The sequence below is a fragment of the Ostrea edulis genome, chromosome 2, assembly GCF_947568905.1.
Source record: "Ostrea edulis chromosome 2, xbOstEdul1.1, whole genome shotgun sequence".
Lineage (NCBI taxonomy): Eukaryota > Metazoa > Mollusca > Bivalvia > Ostreida > Ostreidae > Ostrea > Ostrea edulis.
This window is the reverse complement of record NC_079165.1, coordinates 4,397,852-4,422,555: the sequence shown is the minus strand read 5'-3', so window position 1 is coordinate 4,422,555 and position 24,704 is coordinate 4,397,852. Positions and strand designations below refer to the sequence as shown.

General features: G+C 36.3%; 1 protein-coding gene and 1 pseudogene across 1 annotated transcript; both read left to right on the top strand.

Moving 5' to 3' along the window:
• Positions 1–431: 431 nt before the first annotated feature.
• On the top strand, positions 432–8,756 carry LOC125678513 (heat shock 70 kDa protein 12A-like). Its single transcript, XM_048917018.2, has 4 exons — positions 432–758; positions 869–1,081; positions 5,589–5,748; positions 5,998–8,756. The coding sequence occupies exons 1-4, from the start codon at positions 432–434 to the stop codon at positions 6,633–6,635; spliced, it is 1,338 nt and encodes a 445-aa protein (XP_048772975.2). The 3' UTR covers positions 6,636–8,756.
• Positions 8,757–13,194: 4,438 nt separating this feature from the next.
• Positions 13,195–24,209, top strand: LOC125681082 (heat shock 70 kDa protein 12A-like; annotated as a pseudogene).
• Positions 24,210–24,704: the final 495 nt, after the last annotated feature.

Here is a 24,704-nt window from a genome sequence, read left to right as displayed (position 1 = left end):
TAACATCTTATTTAGTGTTATTGAAACTAAATTGATATTTAGAAAGAGGAGGTAGTCCTTTACCAAAATTGTAAATTTGATGATCCCTGGGGTAGGGGTTTTGGTGTCAGGGTGGGGCCAAAATGGTCAGTTATAAAATGTGTGAACAAAAATCTAAATGTATACTTAGAAATAGCAGAAAAGGATGTACAAAAAATTTGTAATTTTACACATCTTCTGTTATACTGTTGCTGAACATTAGAATTTAGCTTAGTTATTCAGAACAGGAATTTGTTTTTTGTTTTTTTTTGTTTTTTTTTTTTTTAGATTTCATAGCCCTTGGGAGTAGTGGTACTTTTTCACTAGTACTCAGGTGACCGACAAGGCCTGTGGGTCTCTTGTTTCAATTTGTAATCTGTTGTAATCCTGCAGTTTTGGTTAGTTTAAGACAGATGCTCCGGGCAGCAAGGAAAACAAAAGAAAAGAGTCCGTATTACAGGATCTTGGTGGCTGCCATAAATTTTGGTGCAATATTTTCTGGAATCGCATTTTCATTTTATGACGAATTCAGGAGAGATCCATCAGATATCGAAACGTACATATGGTTTTCTAAAGCCAGTTCCACGGGAAACACACCGTCTGTACTGTTACTGAAGCCGAACAAAGCACTCCATTCTTTTGGATACGATGCGGAAAAGAAATACGCATCGCTTGTAAAAGGCAGTGAGCAAGAGGGTTGGCTCTACTTCAAAGGCTTCAAGACTCTCCACCAATATAAAGTTGGTTCATGATTATTTTCACCTAAATAAAACTGAGACATTCGCTTTGCAACATATCTGTAGAATAACTATATGGTAAAGTAACAAGATTTCTTGCGATTATTTTGCAGAGTCTAAGACGAACCACAACGATAAAAGATGTGAATGGTAACGAGATGCCAGCTAAGACGATCTTTACGATGACCATAAAATATCTTAAAAACCATCTGGTTGAATTATTGAAAAGTCGTACCATGCTTGAGGACTCCATTCTCTGGGTAGTGACTGTTCCCGCCATTTGGGATGACGGCGCCAAACAATTCATGACGGAGGCAGCAGCAGAGGTTTGTATGACCTTCTTAGTGTACATTGACCCCTATCCGGGTTTAATCAATATATTGTTGTGGATTGTTTTATCTACTGGTTAGTTTTTAAACATTTATCTTTTTAATGAAAGTCAAAGTATACTGCATTATTCCCGACCGTCCGTCCATCTGCTACACGTTTCATTAGTAAACTCCTTTCATATTTTAAGAAGTAGCCAATTCTTACTTTGGAAAATTATTGATTGTGTCCCTTAGATGTGCAATACGGTTTTGGAATTTTCATTTTTATCATGGGGGCCAATGGGGTGTGGGGTTCAAAAAGGACGTTTTCCACGAAATCCTGATAACCAGAACTCATCTTCTTGTACATTTTAAGCAGTAGTCAAATCATCTTTAAATTTGTGATATGATTGTTGTGTCTTCTAGATGTGCAATAATGTAACGGAAGTTTGATTTTAATCCGAAAGACCAACTGAGTGAAAAACAATGTTATTTTACAAACGCAATGCTTCCAGAACTCCTGTTATGTTTTTCGCTCTGCAAATTATCTTTTGGAATATAATTGGTGATGTCATGTGCATGTATATAAGCAATAAGGATGCGCATTTCGACAAATAATGTCTCTTCAGTGATGCTCAACCGAAATTTTTGAAATCCAAAATAATAAACTTGTAAGAGCTATTTCAGAGAAAAACAGAATGTCAAAACTGGAGTCAAATTCGTCTAAGGATAAGAACTATGTATGAGGGAGATAATCCTTAATTTTGAAATGAATTTCTAAATTTTATAACAGCGATTAGATATACATCCGTATTTTCAAGCTAGTAACGAAGTACTTAACTACTAGACTGTAGAGACCCTCGGGGACTAACAGTCCACCAGCAGAGGCCTCGGCCCAGGGATCATATACTCGATGCATCTACACATGTGATATTGTAGGTGATTTGTGGTGAGAATCTGGACTACGTTCAATATTTTGACCAATTATAAAATGAGGGCTGGGGATGAACATGGATCTCTTGTCCAACAAAATATTCAAGAATATGAGCTGTATAGGAGTGGTGATCTCAACCGTTTTCGAAATAGTAAGACCAATTATAAAACGAGGGGTGGGAATGACTTTGATTATCGTGGTCAATAAGCACAACTGACATGTTTTCTCATTTGTGTCCTGTGAAATTCAATTGGACGACAACGAGTTCATTTACCCGTTTGATTTTAATGTTAGACGGGTAGTTATTGAACCCTCTATGGCGGTCTCCAGCTTTACCAACGTATTATTGGTCACAGACCTTACAGCTTATGAGATAGATGCAGTTGTCCATGCGAAAAGATATGCCCTCAAAAAATCGTTAATATAGGTCGGTTATAACACTCTTAAAGCTTTGCTCGCGCTGTATTTGCACATCAGGCATCTGCCATCAGAACAAGTTTAAAAGTCCCCATTGGGCAAAGGATTTTCCAATTCGGTTCGCATCAACATGTCTTTAAAATTTATGGGATGTTGAGCCATGGGAGGCTCCTTGAAAACTCGGCCATTATTTGGTTAGTATGAAGAAGGGGAATATGCCTCTTCAGAATTCTGCTTCATTCAGTAAGAACAATATGATACGTTGTGACCTGTGGAACCCTGTCAGATACTTTTCTTTAGTTTGGTCGTGTTGTGACAGCTTGTCAATAGCTGCTTGTACTTCTGGAACTTCATAGACTCTCTTACACAAATGATATTTTTAGATGAGAGCTCTGTTCTTGATCAAATGCAGGATTGGAGCTTGAAATATAGATGAAGTCAATGAGTTTAGCAAGGAGACTGAACTCGACATTTCCGTCAACGATCTTAGACGGGGTGTCGAAAAGAACGTTACTGGATATAGAAATGTCAGTTGTGAAGATAATGGAAGCATGAAATGCATTGGCTAGTTCAACATCAACTGGTTTGTTAGTGGCCTGCCTCGATTTAAAATCTGATCATATGCAGAACAAGCTCTTACGTATCGAATCAATTGAGACACGGAGAAGCTGAAATTATTCCATTTATCATAAAGTTAAGCTGTTAGTTTTCCATTAACATCTATATTCAATAGAATATCTAAGCATTCCCATTTCAAACTTAAATCTTCTATCATTGCCCTACCATATCATCGGTGCCCCTGAATTGAACAAACTTGAATTTGCTGTACCTGAAGGTGGAAGAGTTTTGCTTATTCAAATCAATAATCATGATCCTGCCGTTCTTGAGAATATTTTAGAAGATGTTTACTTACATATTCTCATGTAAGACTAAATCCTCTACTGTGGCACCATCCTACCCGTGGGGGTTGTGATTTGAACATACTTGAATCTGCATTAGCTGTGGATGTTTGTATGACTAATCATGGCCGTTATCGTTTAGAGGAAGATTAAAAAAAATGTTCCAATATATTTTCAAGTAAAACTTTGAAGGCGACATAACCCTTCATTGGAACAATCGTGAATCCCCTTCATCCAAGGATTATTTGAACTAAGTTCGATAAAAATAATATCAGAGATTCTGGGGGGAAAATGAAAATGTTAATAACAGCGACGACAATAACGACAAAAGACGCCGGATGAATTCACACGAGCCTTTGGCTTAAATTCTTAAGATTAGATACACTTTAATTTCTTTATTTTTTTTTTTTTTTTTTTTTTTTTACTTCTTGAGGATTTTCTGAATATATAAATTACATCAATAGTTAATAATACACGCATATTCACTTATGACTTTGTAACGTTTATTTGATTAAAAGACATTCAGATTTTTTTTTTTAATTTAGTCATAGGACATTTTGTGAAAAGAGACCCTAGTACATGTAAACAGAGGCGATGGAAAATAAGCCCCGCCTACAATCCAGGTAACCGTCCGAAATCTTTTTGGAGGGGAATTACATGGTGTAATATTCAAAATCAAAAAGGTCCTCAGTGGCCGAGTGGTTAGAGCATCGCGCTCAAAATCACACGGCCTCTCGCCTCTGCCGGCGCAGATGAGAAGGTTTCCCAGTTTACTTTCGGAAGGTCGGTGGTCTCTTCCCAGGTACATTGTATCTGGGTTCTCTCTTCCACCAATAAAAACTGGACGCCACCATATAACTGAAAAATTGTTGAGTGTGGCGGAAAACATCAATCAATCAAAATCAAAATATTGGTAGATAGGTATAACCAGAGACGTGATATAATTCGATCATGATTCGATATATTTCAATGAATTCGAAATAAAAGACATCACAGTCCTCCACATCTGCTTCGTATTTGGATAGCATATTCAAGAGAGATGTTAACGGCAAACTAACAACTCAACTTTATGACAAACGGGATGACTTCTGCTTCTCCATTATCAACTTCCCATATTTATGTAGCAACATTTCATTATTACCTGTATATGTTATTTATGTTTCTCAAATGATTCTATATACAAACACTTTTTGAATCAAGACAGGCTACCGACAAACAAGTTGATGCTGCTGGGGTTCCAACAGTCTCGTTTAAAGGCAGTATTTTGCAAATTCTATGGTCGTTATAACAATCTAGTTTGCCGATTCAACCTGTCATTGGGTTAAATGCAGTCTAACTTGTTTCATTCCAATTGTTAGGACGTTTTTTACACACTGAAGTTGACTTCGGAATACTCCGTTTACCTAATCGAGATCTAGGGCTCACTGCGGGTGTGACCGGTCAACAAGGGATACTTATCCTCCTAGGCACCTGATCCTGCCTCTGTTGTGTACAGTGGTCCGTGTTTGCCCAACTCGTAATTTTGTATTTCTTATAAAAGTTATGAGTTTGATCAATGTCAGTTATCTTCGCCATTTCATATTTCATGAATGTATTCCTTGTGGCAAGAAATTTTTTATACCAAACTCTTTGACCTTGTAACCTTGACCTTTGATTTGGACCTACTTTTAAGAAAACTTAACCTAGGCTGAGGCTAGGCAGTATCTCCTAAACTGTTTAAGTTGCGGCCTCATATCTTGTTTATAGATTCCTTGTGATAAAGTCCTGATATTTCATGCCATGATTTCTGACCGTGTGACTTTATCTCACAGTTATGTCGATACCCTTGGGGTTGGAGCCACAATTTCGGATAAAAAAATTTCATGGGAATAAAAGATTGAAAAAAGTCTTAAAATCACAAAACTGAAAAAATAGCAGAACGAAGGTGACTCAGGTGAGCGATGTGGTCCCTGGTCCTATTGTTTGTGGAAAGGGCCAAGGGCCGAGAAAACAGCCTATTGCATTCAGTTTGAATATGTACAGGAAGTAACCCTCTCTATAGTTAATTATTCTTTCGGCATGGTGGTTTGTGGAAGTTGAATATCAGTAGAAAAACACTGGTTAACTTATAAGGTACAGTTAGTGTGTGATAAGCCTGCTTCTAAATGAGTAATTTCGTGCAGTCATTTTCAAATTATCGTCCAGGTCTAGCCACGTGGATGCCTCCTCTTTGTAGAGTCATGTTTAGAGTACAGGAATGAGAATTGTGAACTATGCCCTCCGTGTTATTTTACAGGCTGGTATCCCGAGAAAACAACTGTTGTTGGTTTCGGAGCCAGAAGCAGCGACCATTTACTGTAATCACATACCCATGGAAGCTAAACCAGATGGCAGAGGAAGAACTGAAACTAACTTATTCGAACCTGGGACACAATATATGGTGTTGGATGCGGGAGGTCAGAAACTGCTACAAATAACACACAGTATTAAAATTTCAAATAAAACTGTTTGATAGTTGGGATAGAAAGAAAACAAAAATACGTCAGTTCTATCGCATTCTGCACATTTTCAAAGGAAAAGTACGATTTAGATTCCCAGAAACGTACTAATTCTAATATAACGTATATATGCAAGATTTTTCTTATCATGCAAAGTTTCACACTGCAATGTTTGGCTACTGCTAATGTTTTGAATATTTGTAATAGAGACATCTGATATCACAGTCCTTGAAGTAAAGTCAAACCAGACGCTTCAGGAGGTCCATCATGTCACAGATGGAGTTTGGGGATGGGATAATGTGGGCGATGCATTTTACCAGTTCTTAGTTACGCTCACTGGAATTGAAGTTCTGACAACGTTCAAGGTTGAAAACGAGATTGCTTATACTCACATTTTCGATGATTTTGAGACGATGATAAGTGTTATGAAGCCCGATTCAGAAAGTAATGTAAACATAGATTTACCACCTCGTCTGCTGGAGATATTTAAGGAGCAAACACAAGAAACATTGGCAGAGGCACTGACACGGACAAGGTACGCAAAGACAGTAGAATTGACGGGAAACAAACTTCGAGTACATCCCAAAATTTTCAAAGACTTTTACAATCAGTCACTGCAAGGAATAATTCAAGTTATCACAGACACCATGGAGTCGTTTCAAGGAGCGTCTGAATCGAAATTTCTTCTTGTAAGCGATTTTGTTACATCGCCAATGGTGTTGAAGGCAATAAGGGAATCATTTCCCGATAATAAAGTTATCACCCCTACCGATCCAGCTCTAGCGGTCATGAAAGGCGCTGTGATATTTGGTCATATCCCACATTCATCGAGAGATGGAATTTAAGTATGAGTAGTTTCAAATATATACAAACGTCAAAGACCAGACGGACAAATGTTGTGTCAGCATTTTTGTTAAGCTTTAGATCACTGGGTAGAAAAAAACCTTTTAGTTTTGACAAAAAGGACGTGGTCATTGGTATACGCAATTTCCGAGTTCCTCATAGTTATTTCTCTTTGTTGAAATCTTATGCACAGTGAGACGCAAAATATTTTTTCCTCCACACGCGGTGGGTACAAATACTTATCGCTGTCTTCATATATTGCCTGAAGGGTGATTACCAGACATCATGCAACCACCAAAAGTATAGGGACACACAATATTAGTATGTCTATGACTATTTCATAATTAAATAGTTCAAGTAAAAATCGATAATCATCATCTTTCTTTGAGAAAAGTATCACTCGTGCAGAAGAGGAAATAAATGACAATTTCATATCTAATTTGATGGCACAATTCAAGCAAATTATTCTTGATATGGTCAGTGTAATGCATATAAACGGCTGATATAAACAAATTCACGCTTTCACAATTTTTATCCTTATTTACATAGCCAGTCTGTAATGTATGCATACATCAAAGCATTCATCAGAATGCTGAACGTACCTCCATCACAGAAGACCTGATTCATAGTGTATTGGGATCTATCTAGTAATATCACAGAATTTCACTTTTACCAATGATAAAAGCTGTACAAACCTAATTTGCTTAGAGACAATGCTCAGTGGCAAAGTATGCCTGTACACATCAATCCCTATATTAAGTACCAAGCACTAGTATTTATTTGTTTGCAGAAAATTATATGACCATTCTATATAATACAGCGTACAATGCAATATATAGAAGAAAGAACAACACATCTCTTGCTGTGGCCTTCATCTCGACATTATGATATATCTACGACTTTTTACTTATTAACAATACTCATTTTGATTCATAGATCGATTCGATAAATCCCGTGAACTCGAAATAAAGGACATCACAGAGATTTCCATATCTACTTCATATTTGGATATTTTATTGAACATAGATGTTAACGACATACATATGTAATAATAACTCAAGATTATGACAAACGGGGTGACTACAGCTTCTCCATCGTCAGCTTTTCACATTGATGTAGCAATATATCATTCTCTTCTGCACAAGATGTCTTTCAACTGATTCGATGTGAAAAAGCATGTTCTGCGTGTGATCAGTTTTGAGTTGCGACAGGCTATTAACAAATAATTTGATATTACAGGCGTTTAACTTCAGCATTTCGCACATTTTATGGTCGTTATAACGATCTAATTCACAAATACAACCTGTCATTAGGTCGAATGCTGTCTGCCGTATTTCATACCAATTGTTGGGGGTTCTTTACCAATGATTTAACTACGGATTACATTGCTTACTTGATCAAGATACAGAGCTAATAGTGGGTGTGATCGACAACTAACTCCTCTTAGGAACCTGTGGGTCCTGTTCTCAAGATTATAAACTGAAAATAGACTTCAGTCAAAAATTTCAAATTCAGCTAACCTTTGAAATGATTTTCATAAACAAATAACATTTTCAGAATATGTTTGCATTTGATTATTTTTATAAACCTGCAGTGGGTTTTTTTAAACATTTGTGTTAAATAAATCTTAAGACATACATGTACATGTACGTAATCAAAATTTGACACAAGTCTATTCTCCGTTTATGGTCTTGAGGACAGGGGTTCGTGTTTGCCGTACTCCTAATTCTGCATTCTTTATAGATGTTATGAGATTGGTCACTGTTCGTTATTTTCACGTTTTCATATTTAGTTTTTGTTGATTTTTTTTTATCTTCAGTATTGCTTGTTTTCGTTCTTTCTAATCGCTTGTAGTCATAGACACTGGTTTCTGTAAATAAGTTACGACGTCTGTATACTAATAATTAGTTTTATTATTAATCCCGCTGTCTTTGAGATATCACTTGCTCAACAAGTCTTTGTGTTTGTCTAGGATCCCCCTTTGGTGGATGTAGATTATCTGTAGTTATTTTTATGTTCGTCATTAATAAATAACAATATTTATCAACGTAAACTTTGTTGGTTTTGGGGAAGTAAAAATTAGGAAATCTTTAGGTCAAAGATGGGACTGAAAATAGCATATTTTCTTGTACATGCATCATTTGTAATAGATGGAGGGCATAATAATAATTTTCAAAAGACTAGCCTAGCTGCCCAGACCAAGTTGTACGACGGTTATTAACTTTAACAGACAATTAAATTCCCATTAACTCTTACATTTATCTATTGTTATCTAGACGTTAACTGTCAGTTAAACTCATCTTTGTGCAACTGGATATCAGCATACATGTGGATTCTTAAATTTCACAAAATCCTTACAAAGATACATTGCTGGATCCAGTAAATGTTCTACCAAGCCCCTATCTTTGCTCCTCACTAAGATATTAACAGTTGTGAAGGAGAAACTTCAAACGTTATGTGCCACAAGATATGCCAGAAATGGTGTAAATCAAATGCGGATTAAAAAAATCTAAAGAACATTTAGTAAAGAACTCGCAAAAATTTTCTCAAATTGACAACATCAAAACATATGACTTTCAACACTTTTTTACGACCATTCCTAACGATACATTAAAAAAAAATTCTGACATCATAGACAGGAAAACGGAAATATTCATATCTAGTGATCAGTAATCCAAAATTACTTTGTTAAACACCACTCTGATTCCACGTACAAATACGCTGAAATTGAAAAGAAAAATATGATAGAGTTCCTCATTTACAATATATTCGTATTATTTGGTGATCAGTTCTTCCAACAGTCTGTTGGGATTCCCATGGGCACGAATTGTTCTCCTTTGTTAGCTGACATGCTTTTATATTCTAAAGAAGCATGGTTTATTTAAAAGCTTCTACATGGGAAGAAAAAATCTTGCTGTGACCTTCAATTAGAATTTAGATGCATTTATATCGATGATGTTTTATTTATCAACAATAATTGTCGATGCGATATATCACTGTGAATTCGATATACAAGACACCACAGGGTCCTTCCAAATCAGCTTCGTACTTAGATAGTTTATTGAAAATGGATAGTAACGGCAAACTAACAACTCAACTATATGACAAACAGCATGATTCATCCTAACTTCCCATATTTACGTAACAATATTCCATTATCACCTGCATATTGTGTTGATATCTCTTAACTGATTCGATACGCAAGAGCTTATTCTGCATATGATCAGTTTATAAATCGAGACAGGCTACTAACAAACAAGTTGATGTTCTAGGGGATTCAATAGTCTTGTTTAAAGTCAGCATTTCTCAAATTCTATGGTCGTTAAAATGATCTACTTTGCCAATACAACCTATCATTGGGTTGTCTGATGTGTTTCATGCCGATTGTTAGGCTGTTCTTGGCACAATGACTATGACTACGGATTACTCCGTTTACCTGATCAAGACATAGGGTTTATGGGGGTTGTGATTGGTCGACAGGGGATGCTTACTCCTCCTAAGCATCTGATTCCACCTCAGGTATGTCCGTCGGTCCGTGTTTGCCCAACTCTTTATTTTGTATTTCTTATAGGAGTTATGAGATAGATCCCTTTTCGTTATCTTCACCTTTCGTAAAGTCATAACCAGTCATCGCTGTCTCTAGTGTTCATGGTGAAATATCATTGTACGTATCTGTAAAAGTAGATGTTAATACATGGACATATTGCACCCATACATTTAAATGTTCTTTTGTATTTAACAACAAAAAGATAAACTACCAAAAAACCTGCACGCACATGAAAATACATATGTTTATCCATGGTTCTTTTACTGTTTTCAACACATAGAACTTTACTTTCATTATTTAAGATCCATATTAGTTTTTTCATTCGGCGTCAAAGTATATTAAGAAGTTTGATTTTTTTAAACTTCTGGATTGTAAGATAGTGACTTGTAAAATTCGACAATGTCATTTACAGACTTCCTGAAGGCTATGTGATTCTAGCATAGTTCCTTGTCAGCGGAAAATGTGACCGCTGGTCACTGCGGAATAAAACCAAGGATTCAATTCGGAAGCTCTGTTGCATGTTACTCAGGTGACCGTAAAAGCGTTTATTTAATACTTTGGCTTCATTTTGTTTTGATAAAATTGAATACATGTACTGAGACTCTTCATCTCACCTAAGGCAAGGGCTCCAGCGAGCTTTTCTGATCAAAATTTGACCGTTGTCGTGGTCATCGGCGGCGCTGTAAACTTTTTACAATTCTATCTTTTTCTCCAAAACCAAACATGACACCGAGTATCTTTGGGTATGCATGATTCCAGTTTTTAAATGAAAAGCCATATCCCTTTTCAAGGCAAATGATAAAGAAAACGCAAAAAAAAAGTGAAGGGTCATTTAAAGATTTTCTGAAGAACCATAGCAAAAATGAAACTTAATAAAAATGTTGCTTTTGAAATTCCGGATGGAAGAGTTATTTTCCCTAAAATAGCAACATCCAAACAACCTGGTACATTTTGTAAGAAAATTATAAAATTGTTATATATTTTTGTCCAAAAGCCATAAAATCTTTCTCAGATGATTTAGAAACGATACAGGAAGAAAAACACAATGCTATTGTAAGATACACTTTTTGTTCAGAATTTTAGTGCACACTTGGATTAATTTATGCATACAGTTGCAAAATAAAATGTATGCGCTGTAATGGAGCATACTATTGTCAACATAACAGGCTACAACAGTAGGATAGATGGTTAGGGTGTATTTACATGTAGCACCCTATTCTGTCATGAGATTCTCTCTTCCCTTTTAAAACATAAGAACAATTGAAATTCGTATTCATACATGTACAAATATATCTTTCAAAATCAAAAACACTGTTTCATGTGCAAGTACCAGGTACTTTCAAGAATAAGGATAAGGTGTCAGACATACATGTAGCATTATATGTATCTTTTGAATTCCTTACACGTGATATATGTACATGTATGTATACTTAAAAAATCCAGTTAGTTCAGTAATGATATTGATGATGAATTGGTGATAAGCTCGTGTCTGTACTCACATTTGACTAGGTCTTTCTGTATAAGCTCGCGTCTATACTCACTTTTGACTAGGTCTTTCTGTATAAGCTCGCGTCTATACTCACTTTTGACTAGGTCTTTCTGTATAAGCTCGTGTCTATACTCACTTTTGACTAGGTCTTTCTGTATAAGCTCGCGTCGGTACTCACCTTTGTCTAGGTATTTCTGTATAATCGTAAAGAAAGTGTTACTTTTATAACAAAGCAACATCCGTGATCAAATCCGATATATAGATGATCAATCAGGTATCGTTTTATAAGTTCTAGTATCCGGTTTTGATGTAGCCATGGTATAACAAAATTAGGCGTCCCTATTCCATAAGGTCTTGCAAGGTGATGCATGTTTTGGATGACTGTTATTTTTAAAAGTTACGAATGCTGTATTCTCACTGTGCCTGGGGCTGTATCTGTTACAACAGGTAGCATGGGAGAATTTTAAAAAAAAAAATGGAAATACACCATATTTGAAGTGATATTATATGTGTAAAAATGCATAGAATAATTTTAGGATGCATGTCAAATGTAGCTGAGTGCTTAGTAAAAATGTTGATATACACCATGTAGGTGTCATCATGATTCCTAGCATATAGATGGGTGCAAGTACGAAACTAAGACACGTGGTCAGTTGCTGAAGAAATTCAGGTGAAACATGCATGGTCCAGCAAAAGGTCTGTAGCTGAGAGGGAAGGTGGATGGTCCCATATGAGAGGTAGATTTTTGAGAAGGGCAGACAGGGTTCTTGATTGTGCACAGTGCTAAATCCCCACGATTGGTACTGTGATGGTTCGGGGGTGGTGCGGATTAGCCCAAAATGAGCGCAAATCAAAGCAAAACAAAAAACAAAAAAAAGGGGGGAGGGGGCACCTGTTCAGAGCATGTTTTGTGCACCTGCACCAGTATTTATAGATTACATGAGATTTAGGGTCATAATTTATTAACTACACCAATATGAAATACAAGTATTGACATAAAATGGAAATATTATTTTTCATTAGTCTGTCATAATATGACTTTGATGTATACTCTCTACCAATATGTTTCAGAACCAAAGAAACTGCCCCCTGCCACCCCAAAATGACCAAACAGATATCAATTCGTACGCTTTAGTAAGCAGTTTTGATGTTCTTTATCATTAATACGAGTAAAACAATTACTGACATTGTATCCGCGTTTCACATCTCAACTAGTAATGCATCGTATTGACCTAAAATGTTAATAACTTCAACATTCAGCAATAACATTCTATGGACGGTTAAATTAAGTTGATTTGATATTTCAACTATATCAATATAAAAATACCTTTATTATGTAATGAAGTAGAATATATATTAAAGAACGAACCCTTCCATCTCCATTATTTTTTACATTCATTAAATGAATGCAATAATTAATTAAAAGACACAGTGGTATGGCTAACATTCGTACTCTTGTGATGTCGACAATGAAACAGAATACGGGTAGTGATGTGCAACGATGCGAGTCCGGAGTAAGTCTAGCATAGAACAGGAAGTAAAACGCTAGTAATATTGGAGGCCCGACAACAGCTAATCAGAAAGTAAGTAATTTTAAGATTTTTAGAAGTTCACATAAATCTCTCTTTCTCTTGAGACACACAGAGAGAGAGAGAGAGAGAGAGAGAGAGAGAGAGAGAGAGAGAGAGAGAGAGAGATTCATTGCATCGGAAAGTAGATAAATCCGTGATGTTTCATTTATTTTTTTTAAAAGAAAACAACAATTTGGAAATCACAAAATTCACGACCATTTTTCAAATGGTAAACGAATACACCAATAGTCCTATACTTTAAACACACTATCAGAGCTGAACAGGTGATGAACAAATTCTTTTATACCCATGACAAAATCACTTAAGATTAGGTGTCTGATTTCCGTACAAGATTCACGTGGATAGATCTATCTTGTATATATTCTAGAATGCATACACTTGTTAAGATTTTAGTAAGCGTGTTAAACAGATTCATAAAAGGTTTGGTACATTAGTACTCTACATACATGTACTAATTCATTTATGATATTACGACCCAAACTCGTGTTTTCAAACGCTTATTAGATGAAATAGCATAATTAACTAGTGTCCTTTCATTTTTAGTTGAAACATGCAGATACTTTAAATCAATGGTACTCAAAAGAAAAGGATAACGCCCAGCCTGTAAACTATCTATTGGGAGACATCGCAAATAATCTATGAATTTCGATGAGATTATGACGATACGCTCAATAACCAACAATTTTGTCAGTGGTTCATAGGATACCCAACATTTTGGATGCATCAAATGAAGTAAAATTTTGCTGTGTTCATGTGAGATTTTCTATCATATGATGAACAATGTAAATCAGAAATGCGCCAATGAAATGACGTTTTTGAAGGAATTCAATTTTTGGGTCATGTTTTTCTATTTCTATTGAATTTTCAATTCAATTTCTATGTGAATAATGTACAAATAGAAGTAGGTTCATAGGGAAAAAATTGGTAGTGTTTTAGCAATATTTACATTTACAAATAGCTTTACAAATTTCTAGATCATTTTTAGCGTATCCTATATCCTTATACCTGCAATGGAAACAAAACGTCCCTATGATACTGAATGCCTCTCATTAATGTCCTATACACGCCAGTTGATGTTGTCTGTAATTGTTTTCATTGTTGTTCTGACGGTATACTAACGCGGTATAGTCAACACACGATAATAAACCCGCAAGACTTGGCAAACGATGTTTCATTGCTTTGTCTTAACTCGAATAAACAAAGATCCTGTTTCACAACTGCATTTGAATACTATAATACCATGCTGTGCACGGTTAAAGCGTCCTTGTTTACGATCGCCTCTATTTAAGAGATAAGAGATAAATCTTGATTTGGCACAAGAGGTCCATGGGTTACAACGCTCACCTGAACCGGCTTCAAATAATTAAAATACATGAATAATAATACTAATGAAATAATTTATTGACCAATAGTGGTGGCAACGACATTATCTATTGATAAAGGATTGAACTTTGTGGAACAAGGTTCCTCTCAGAAGGTGACCAAATCTATTAAACCAGTATCTTTCTCAGTGTGTTAATGAAGGTTCCGGTCCTAGAACTGTCTGCAGGTATACTAGTAAGTAAATGAATTGACCAAGTCAAAATCTTTCTTAATTCTAGAATTGTTTGTTCACCCTCCCAGTCCTGTCTAAAGTCTAACTTGGGTCTGGACAAAGACTGGGGACTTAAAAGCGGGAAAATTAATGTCATCAAATAAGCAAGTTCTTTTAGTTTCAATGATAACCTATAGACCTAGTAAAGGTATATTTCTAATGGGGTAATTAACAATGATATTCATTATTGATCTTAAAATCGGAATCAGTACAGGGAATATTCGTTGGAAAGTTACAAGCATGCACCAAACAGACGAATCATTCCATGTAGGATGTGTGGCTAATAAAACAAAACATCACCATATCTACATAGAAAGAAACAAACGGTCTTTTAATTCACAAATTAACGTTTTTTCTTTGGTCAGTTATATAATTGTGGAACAAATACAACCCGTTCGTCTGACGTGTTAGACCGTTTTTTACACACTGATTTTGACCACGGATTACATGTACATGTACTCCGTTTACCTGATCAAGATAGAGGACTCAAGTGGGTGTGACCGGTCAAGAGGGGATACTTACTCCTCCTAGCACCTGATTCCACCGCTGGTATATCCAGGGGTCCGTGTTTGCCCAAATCTTAATTTTGCATTCCTTATGACATTGATCGCTCTTCGTTAGCTTCACTTTTCATAGCTTTATCTTCAGCATCTAAAACTTTTCAATTTGATTTCAACTGTTAACATACACCAGTCTTTAATGCCATTATAATACAATGACTTTGAGAGTATGAGTTTTACAGAAGGTTCAACAAAATCTGCATTTAATGAGAATCCAGTATGAGGAGCATTGACATTTGCATATAGATAAAAAAAAAAAAAAAAGGATTTCTCTTGGGAACGGGAGTAGCCCTTCATTTAAACATATTTGAATATGCTTAAACCAAGGACAATACATATTGAATTAGTTTGAAACTGGCCAATGTAGGAAGTTAACGACAATGATAAAGGCATACGACGCACAATTGTAATCAGATAAAGTCTTTTGAGCTTTCAGGTTCGGAAGGGTCAGGAGAGCTAATTACAAAATCCTTAGAATCCAATTATTAGTGATTTTAAAACTTTCATTATAAATGGTGCAAGGTAATACACATCGTTTATCTTTCTGTAACAGATCATGAGCACAGTTCCTGCAGTAGTGGCCGCCATTGACTTTGGCACGGCATATTCCGGATATGCATTTTCATTTCGCCACGAACTGTTAGAGAAACCGCCTAAAATCAACACCTGTAACTGGCTTGCTGGCAGCCAGTCATTAATTTCCCTGTTGTTCTGTTGAAGCCGGACAGAACTTTCCATTCATTTGGATACGAGGCTGAGAATAAATACGGACAACTGACAGAAGATAAACAGCACAAAGGATGGCTTTACTTTAAGCGCTTCAAGATGGTGCTCCATAAAAACAAGGTTACTTTATATACAGTAATATCACAGAGAATAACACGTGGTCATGTGATAAACCCTGTTGAAATAGATGTTGACAGAGGTATAGTTTATTGAGTATATACTGCATGGTTATATATACCAGGTGATAAACTAAGATAAAGAAACATGATTATAAAAGTCGGTAGTACCCATTTATAATAGCTGGTTTGACCAAACAATGTACTGTTTCGGGTAGTGGTGAGGTCAGTTCTGGTCCCCCACCTTTACCTTCGTTACTTAGGTCCAGGTGATTGAAGATAGCTGATCGGATGTGTTTTAGGGCTGACAGCGGGTTTGACCGGTCGACAGGGGATATTTATTCTCCTAGGCACCTGATCCCACGTCTGGTGTGTCCAGGGATCGAGTTTCCCCGCTCTTTATTTGGTATTCCTTATTGGAGTTATGAGATCAGAAAATACTGTATCTTGATTTATACTTGATTTGTTGGTGGGCCCTGAAAGTAAATAGCCTAGTTTTGAATTGACAGTTGTTGGTCCGTTTCTTCTAATGACGTTGTCTCCAACAATATCCCAGTAGTCGCCGGCTCCAGTAAACATTTCAATGTGAAAGTCGTGACTTCCATGTAGTGGCATTGTTAGTGTTCTAATTTGGAAATATCACTGAAGCTCCTCTTGACTGGATTTCCATTTTCTGGTACTACGAGAACATTAATTGGGATATTATCTCCATCCTCACCAATGACTGATATTTGAGCGACATTCAACTGGCTAGTTCTTGCAAATGTTTCTCCAAATCTAGAAATTGAACCTTTTTCAGTCTGGATTATGTTTAAGGTTAAACCTTTCCGCTAAATATTGATTAATAAAGGACCTCTATGCTCCCTCACCTAACAAGATATTGGTGTCATAGCAAATAGCCCTGTATCTGACAGGTGCTATTGCGGTCTTTAGCAAAACATTTGGTGTTGAATTCGAAGTTCCAGGATACAAACTTGCTACAGAAATGGTTTGTTGTTATGTATCCTCAGAGTTGATATGGTTCACTGACGATGTGGGGTCATCATTAGTTGTGCAAGTTGTTGGCTGTATAACTTTCTCGCCTGCATTACAGATACTTGTGTGTTGTCGTCTTTGTCATTTGCAGCATCGATACTGCGTTTGCACTCTTTGACTTTGTGTTTACAAAAGTGATTGAAACAGACTTCTTTTTTTTTTTTTTTTTTTTTTCTTTTTTTTTTTACAATTTTCAAGCATCTCTATGTGTTTTGAGCATTTTTGCATGAATTTGGGTGATGTAGTTCCTCACATTATAGATACTTATTTTGTTTTTCCTGATTTCTGTTGATATTTCCTTCTTTTGGTATATGTCTTGGTCACACAGGAAGTACTAGGTATTACTTCTGGTTCAATGTCTTCGTTCAATGTTAAGGGACTGTCCAGTAATCTGCACACAGAATTCGTTTTCATTATTTACCCTTTCTCTCGTAATGTTTTACGCACCTCACTTGGTAATTGTTGTAGATAATTGGTGTGAGGATTGTACCAAAAACTTGTGTCTTCTATCCCTGAATATTCTAGACTTCGTATGTTACATTTAATAGCGTCCGAAAAAATTATCAAACTGTTCAAGTTGACTTTGATGCGGGGAGTTGTATCATATTTTGAATATTGGCATTTGTAATTGTGTGTCTTGTCAAATCTCTCTCTAAAAAAAACTCTACGCTTTGGTAGTAGTTACCAGTGGTCAACGGTAAACCAGCTATACATTGTACAACAAATGCCATTAACTTGATTTTCAAATAACTGAACTTTTGGACATCAGTAATGTTGCAATTGTCAAGAATACTAGATTAAAATACATTCCAAAATGGTTGCCAGTTTAGCAGACTGACATTAGAGAATAGTAATTTCGGCAATTTGTGATAGGAACCTGAATTGGCTATACTTAATGATCGCCTGAATTGTACACAACTCTGCATTGAATTTGAAGTATCTGACTTCATGTATAAGATCTTGGGCATTCGGGTTAAGATTTGTACTCCTTCTTTTGACTAGCTGATATGTTTTGAGTTATACACATTACGTACTTTAGCTAAATTACATTCAATCTCAATAGCATACCGATCTGCATCTTCAATGTCAGCTTCCATGTTTTCCCCAACTGTTTCCTCTAGTATTTCATTATCTAGTTGGGAAAGAATGTATCAAATTCTTTTCAGGGTCTAATAAACCTCCCATCACTTCATGTTGAAAGGTGAAGATAACGAACAGTGATAAATTTCATAACTCCTGTAAACAATGCAAAATAAAGAGTTGGGCAAACACTGACCCCTGAACACACCAGAGGTAGGAGCAGGTGCCTAGGAGGAGTAAGCATCCCCTGTCGACCGGTTCTGTTCTGTTGAACTCTCTAATTACTTATTTAATTTGGTGATGAGTTTTGCTGACATCTCCTTGGTGTCCCACTCTTACGGATTTCTTTCTGGAGATTCTACTCTACTGGTCACGGCACCAATGTCGCGATCGTATAGATTTCGTTAACCTAAAATGAAAATACGTCTGAAGTCTGCGATTACTTTATCTAAAATGTTCAACTATCAAGGACATGGAAACATAAAAACAATGACTGTGATGTCATGATGAAGTCATCACTGTTGTGGTATCATAAATCATGCATTTGCTTGTAATTATCAACAACAATAATAATGATAATAATGATCGACATTAGACTGCTCTACTACAGTTCTTCAATGATCTTATATACCAACATATATTTATAGCATTATGACTGGATTTTATTATTCGTACAGAGTCTCACACGCACGACCACAATTAAAGATGTAAACGACGAAGAAATGCCCGCCAAAACCATTTTTACTATGGCAATACAGTACCTGAAAGGTCATCTAATGGAAACGGTGATGAAGAGAGTGGACGCCATTGAAGAGAACCAGGTTCGCTGGGTGGTCACCCTTCCTGCCATCTGGGATGAGGGCGCCAAACAGTTCATGATGGAAGCCGCAATTGATGTTTGTTATCTCACCTACATCAAAATAAATCAAAGATACGGAAAGGACAAACAATTCAATATTGAACTATGAAAGGTGAACATAACGAACAGTGATCAATCTCATAACTCCTATAAGCAATACAAAATAGAGAGTTGGGCAAACATGCACCCCTGGATACACCAGAGGTGGGATCATGTGCCTAGGAGAGGTAAACATCCCCTGTCGACCGGTCACACCCGCCGTGAGCCCTATATCCTGATAAGGTAAACGGGGTTATCCGTAGTCAAAATCAGTGTGCCAAGAACGGCCTAACAATCGGTATGAAACACGCCAGACAGCATTTGCCCCAAGGATAGGTTATGTTGACGAAATAGATCGTTATAACGACAATAGATTTTGCGAAATGCTGACTTCAATCGAGACGATGTGAATTCCAAATGAAACATTTACATTTTTAAAGAAGTTCACTAGTATAAATTTGCACAAATTTCAATTGTAACTTTAAACTAAATTGAATATATGAATAATATAACCCTAATCGTAATTGTGGCGATGAATCATTGATTTGATATATATAGATATATATAATGTAACATCCCCATTTTCTCTAATCAAAACGCACTATTCTCTAAACCTCTAAAATATATGGCTTTAGAATGTGCTTGCGCCATGCGTCTAATACAATGAATTAAAATATGTTAATTTTATCTTTGATATGATATCAATGTTGAAAATATGCGAAGTTGATTTTGGGTGATACATGGCACCTAATGGATTTAGGCGTAAAACCTCCTGAAAAGTTAAGGTTTTTGATAATTTTGTCTAAGAATGTAAAATAAAAATGCTAAACTTTGTGACGCCATATTCTAAATTAGGTAATAGTTTTAGAAACCAATTTTCACATCTTTGAATATGAAAATATCTGAGTTTCTAAGAATAGAGGTCCCATGTGGATCCGCATTAGAATAGGTCCTCAGTATCCCTTGTTTGTCGTAAGAGACGACTAAATGGGGTGGTCCTTCGGATGAGACCGCAAAAACGAGGCCCCGTGTCACAGCAGCCGTGGCACGATAAAGATCCCTCCCTGCTCAAAGGCCGTAAGCGCCGAGTATAGGTCTAAATTTTGCAGCCCTTCAACGGCAATGGTGACGTCTCCATATGAGTGAAAAATTCTCGAGCGGGACGTTAAACAATATACAATCAATCAAAGAATAAAGGAAAACTTATATTTCAGATCTGGGCCATAGAGATATCACACCTAGGCCTTCGGAATTCATGCGAACGATTGCGTGCTCTCAAACTAAAGGTAGCACGGACTATCAAAGTTTTTCCCACGGAGCAATCGCAATTGGTCGGCTAATCAGACATGTGGACTTCCTTTCTAAAATGACTGGCCAATAAATAAGACATTCTTACTTTTCGAATCCTTCAAAATTCAACACAACATGACCACTGTCACTACATTGTTTGAGAAAACATTATGCATATGCAATATTGAACTGTTCGACTTGTGTGATTGTTGAGTACTCGTGCGCTATATTTGTCAACAGGCTGGTATTGACAGGAAACAGCTGATGTTCGCCTTGGAGCCGGAGGCAGCTTCTATTTATTGCAACAACGTTCCTGTTGGGATTAAGTCCTACAGCGATAAGGAACCAAGACCATTCATTCTGGAACCGGGAACCCAATATATGGTGTTAGATATAGGAGGTTAGCCCACGAAAATTTCATATGCAGCCTCCAAAAATGTAAACAAATGTTGTAGGTAATATTGGTAGCTGTTTGTTATTGCGTTTGTGTACCTGGATATGTTTCGTTTAGCGTTAAGGGAGGTATTATTTCTTGTAATATTGAACAACAGGGTGTTTCATGATATATGTTGAATTTTTAACTTTAAATATCTTTGTTACTTATCATACTTTTTACACACACCATATATCCTATATTTTTATTCTTCTGAAAAAATTCGAGAAATTATTACGTCATTAAGCTTCATTGTGACATGAACGATTATGTCATTATTTGAATGCCTTTCAAAATGGATTTAACCGATCAACAGAAGGCTGAAATTGTAAAACTCTATTACCAATATAAATCACCAAAAAATCGTTCAGAAATTAATGAAGGAAAATACACCGAAGGAGAAGAAGCTCTCTAGAATGCTCATCAGGAGGTTGGTAACAAAGTTTGAGAAGACAGGGACAGTATGTGATAAAAGACAGGCAACCCGGAAAGATCAAGGACTTCAAGAACCGATGACTTTATCTGTGAAGTGAGGAGTTCAGTTACAGAAACTCCTCCAAAAGTGTCAGGCAGATGTTTACGGAAATTAATGCTGAAAACACCACTATTTCCAGTGTTTACATAACTTTGAAATATGATATGATGTTGACACCTTACAAGCTTTCAGTAATGCAGCACCTCAAGGAATGAGATATCCAATATCGACTTAAATTCGCAAGGTGCTTGCTTCAACATGAAAATGACTTCCTGAAAATTCGGTTTTCGGATGAGGTACATTTTTACTTAGACTGTGAAGTTAATAGGCAAAATGTGCGATACTGGTCAAGAGAAAAACCAGAATTTCACCAAGAAAAACCTCTTCATTCACAAAAGATGACAGTATGGGCTGCATTGAGTAGTCAGGGAGTCATTGGACCCTTCTTTTTTAAAGAAAATGGTGAAACGGCAACAGTAAACTTAGAACACCTCCCTATCTTGCGAAGGAAATATGTCGATCTACAGACTGTTTGATTTAAACAGGATGGAGCTACACTCGCATTTCATTTGCTGTTTTTTACACTGGTTAGAGGAAACATTTGTGGACAGATTAATATCATACAGAACACAAAGAATATGACCTCAGCATTCACCAGATCTAAACCCTTTGGACGCTTTTCTCTGGGGATTCTTAAAAGATAGGGTATATACAGCCCAAAACCACAGACACTGTACTAACCCAAATTGGATATTCATTTTCATATAAGGAGTGTCTCAGTAGAAATGTGTGACAATGTTGTAAAAATTTTCCAAAAACGGATTTCATTTGTTGTTTGAAGAGACGGTGGTCATTTCGAATATTTAATGTAAAATTTGACGTTATGAGATTGAACATGATAAAATGACGTAATTCAGAAATTTGATAAATTTCAGTTGATGATTCAAATGTCCTCTTAATTTGAAAGTTAGTTTCAGCATTATTCACAATGAATCTAATGGATATATATATAGTTATATGATATAAACTTTTTTATTTATCTATTTCCTGTGTTTGTTCAATTATAGATTCAAAACGTAACATATATTATGAAACATACTTATCCATGTAACAAAAGACTGATTAATTAAATGAATGTATGAACGATGCTAGAAATTTGTTTCTATTTCCATCTGAACATCTTTGCAGGAGGAACAGCTGACATTACGGTTCATGAAGTACAGGCTGGTGAGAAATTACGCGAAATCCACCATGTCACGGGCGGGGCGTGGGGAGGAACCAAAGTGGACGACGCTTTCTACCAATTCCTGGCAAAGATATTCGGAAATAATGTTCTAACAGCTCTTAAAGACGAGAGTTTAGAGGATTACCTGCGACTTTTCCGCGATTTCGAAACAAAGAAACGTACAATCACCCCAGACATGGAAGAAGATGTAACTATAACACTGCCCTTTCTTTTGATGGATATTTTCAGAAACGAAACAAAAGAGAAGCTCTCAGATACCATAAAACAGACACGTTTTGCAAAGACAGTGAAATACAAAAATGGAAAACTAAAAGTCAAAGCACATATTTTCAAAGATTTTTTTGATGGAGCACTACAAGGAATAGTCACCCATATTGACGATATAATGAAATCTTTTCCAGAAGATTCGATTTCAATAATTCTTCTTGTGGGTGGTTTTTCTGAATCCAATATGGTTTTGAAGAAAATAAGGGAATTATTTCCCGATAAGAAAGTTATCACACCCGCCGATCCAGGATTAGCAGTCTTAAAAGGGGCCGTGCTATTTGGGTATACTCCAACCGTTGTTTCATCGCGTATTAGTCGCTACACCATTGGATTGGAAGTAAATGTGCCATTTATTGACAACCTCCATCGATATGAACACAAATTCGAAAGACCAGATGGGAAAGCCATGTGTCAACACATTTTTGAATCACTTGTGCAGAAAGGTGAGCATGTCTGTGCTGGCCATAAGAAAGAAAATACGTATACACCTAGTGAGGTGGACGCCATCACGGGAATAGGAATCTACCAATCAACATCACAGAATCCCGTATATACCACCGAGAAAACATGCTCGAAAATTGGCACTATTGTGCTTCGAAAACCAAACGGAGGCTGGTCTAAAGATGCTCAGATTCACGCTGCTGTTGAGTTCGGAGGCACACAGTTCGACGTGGCACTGACAGATGATTGTCTTGATGAAACGTACAGACACTCTTACGACTTTCTTACAAATTAAACAATCAATTAAGTTTGCTATATACATTGATATGGATATATATATTATATGTTCGCTGCATTTTGATGTATTTAAGTGGAGATTTAAATGCATGCCCGTTCATTCATTTAATTGTCTTTGATGTAAATAAGATGTCCGTAATTAAAGTTACGGAAATCTCAGGACGGAGGATGCTGACTCTACTATAAAAACTATTTAAATTCGCAATTATGAAGGGTACTCCTCTGTGTTCTATAGTTTAATTGAGGTGTTAATATATTTGGAACTAAACAAAGAAGTATTTTTTAAATTGTCAAATCACCAAATAAAGAAATCGTCCATACACAAACGGCCAGTAACTGCTTGGAAAACCTAAATAAGAATGTCCGTAATTGTTTGATTTTTGTATATTTTATGCTTGTGAATTTGTATTCTAATCTGTAACCCAATGATCAAATATATATGGTCAATAATAAATAAATGTAGATTCAAGTATTCTACATTTGAATTCCACTTTCGTTTCTTTTTGTTGTTTTTTCTTTTTTGTTTTTTTTTATTCTTGTTTCATTGATCTTCATTGGGTAAACCGACTAATGAAAAGGTGAAGATAACAAACAGTCAATCTCATAAATCCTATAAAGAAAGGTGAAGACAACGAAAAGTGATCAATTTCATAACTCCCATAAAAAACACAAAATAGAGAGTTGGGCAAACACGGACCCCCGAACACAAAAGAGGTGGGATCAGGTGTCTAGAACGAGTAATTATCCCCTGTTGACCGATCACACCAGCCGTGAGTCCTATATCTTGATCAGGTAAACGGAGTAAATCAATGTGCCAAGAACGGTCTAACAATCGGTATAAAACACGTCAGACAGTATTTGATCCAATGACAGGTTGTATTAGCAAATTAGATCATTAGAATAGAATTTGCGAAATGCTAGATTTAAATGATACTGTTGAAACCCATCAACATGTAACATCAACTTGTTTCTCAGTAGCCTGATC

Bases quoted from the DNA above. Each gene is read 5' to 3' on its own strand.
- LOC125678513 (XM_048917018.2), top strand. From the start codon at position 432: ATGCTCCGGGCAGCAAGGAAAACAAAAGAAAAGAGTCCGTATTACAGG. The intron at 1,082-5,588 runs GTTTGTATGACC...GTTATTTTACAG, and splicing joins TGACGGAGGCAGCAGCAGAG to GCTGGTATCCCGAGAAAACA. The intron at 5,749-5,997 runs GTCAGAAACTGC...TATTTGTAATAG, and splicing joins TATGGTGTTGGATGCGGGAG to AGACATCTGATATCACAGTC.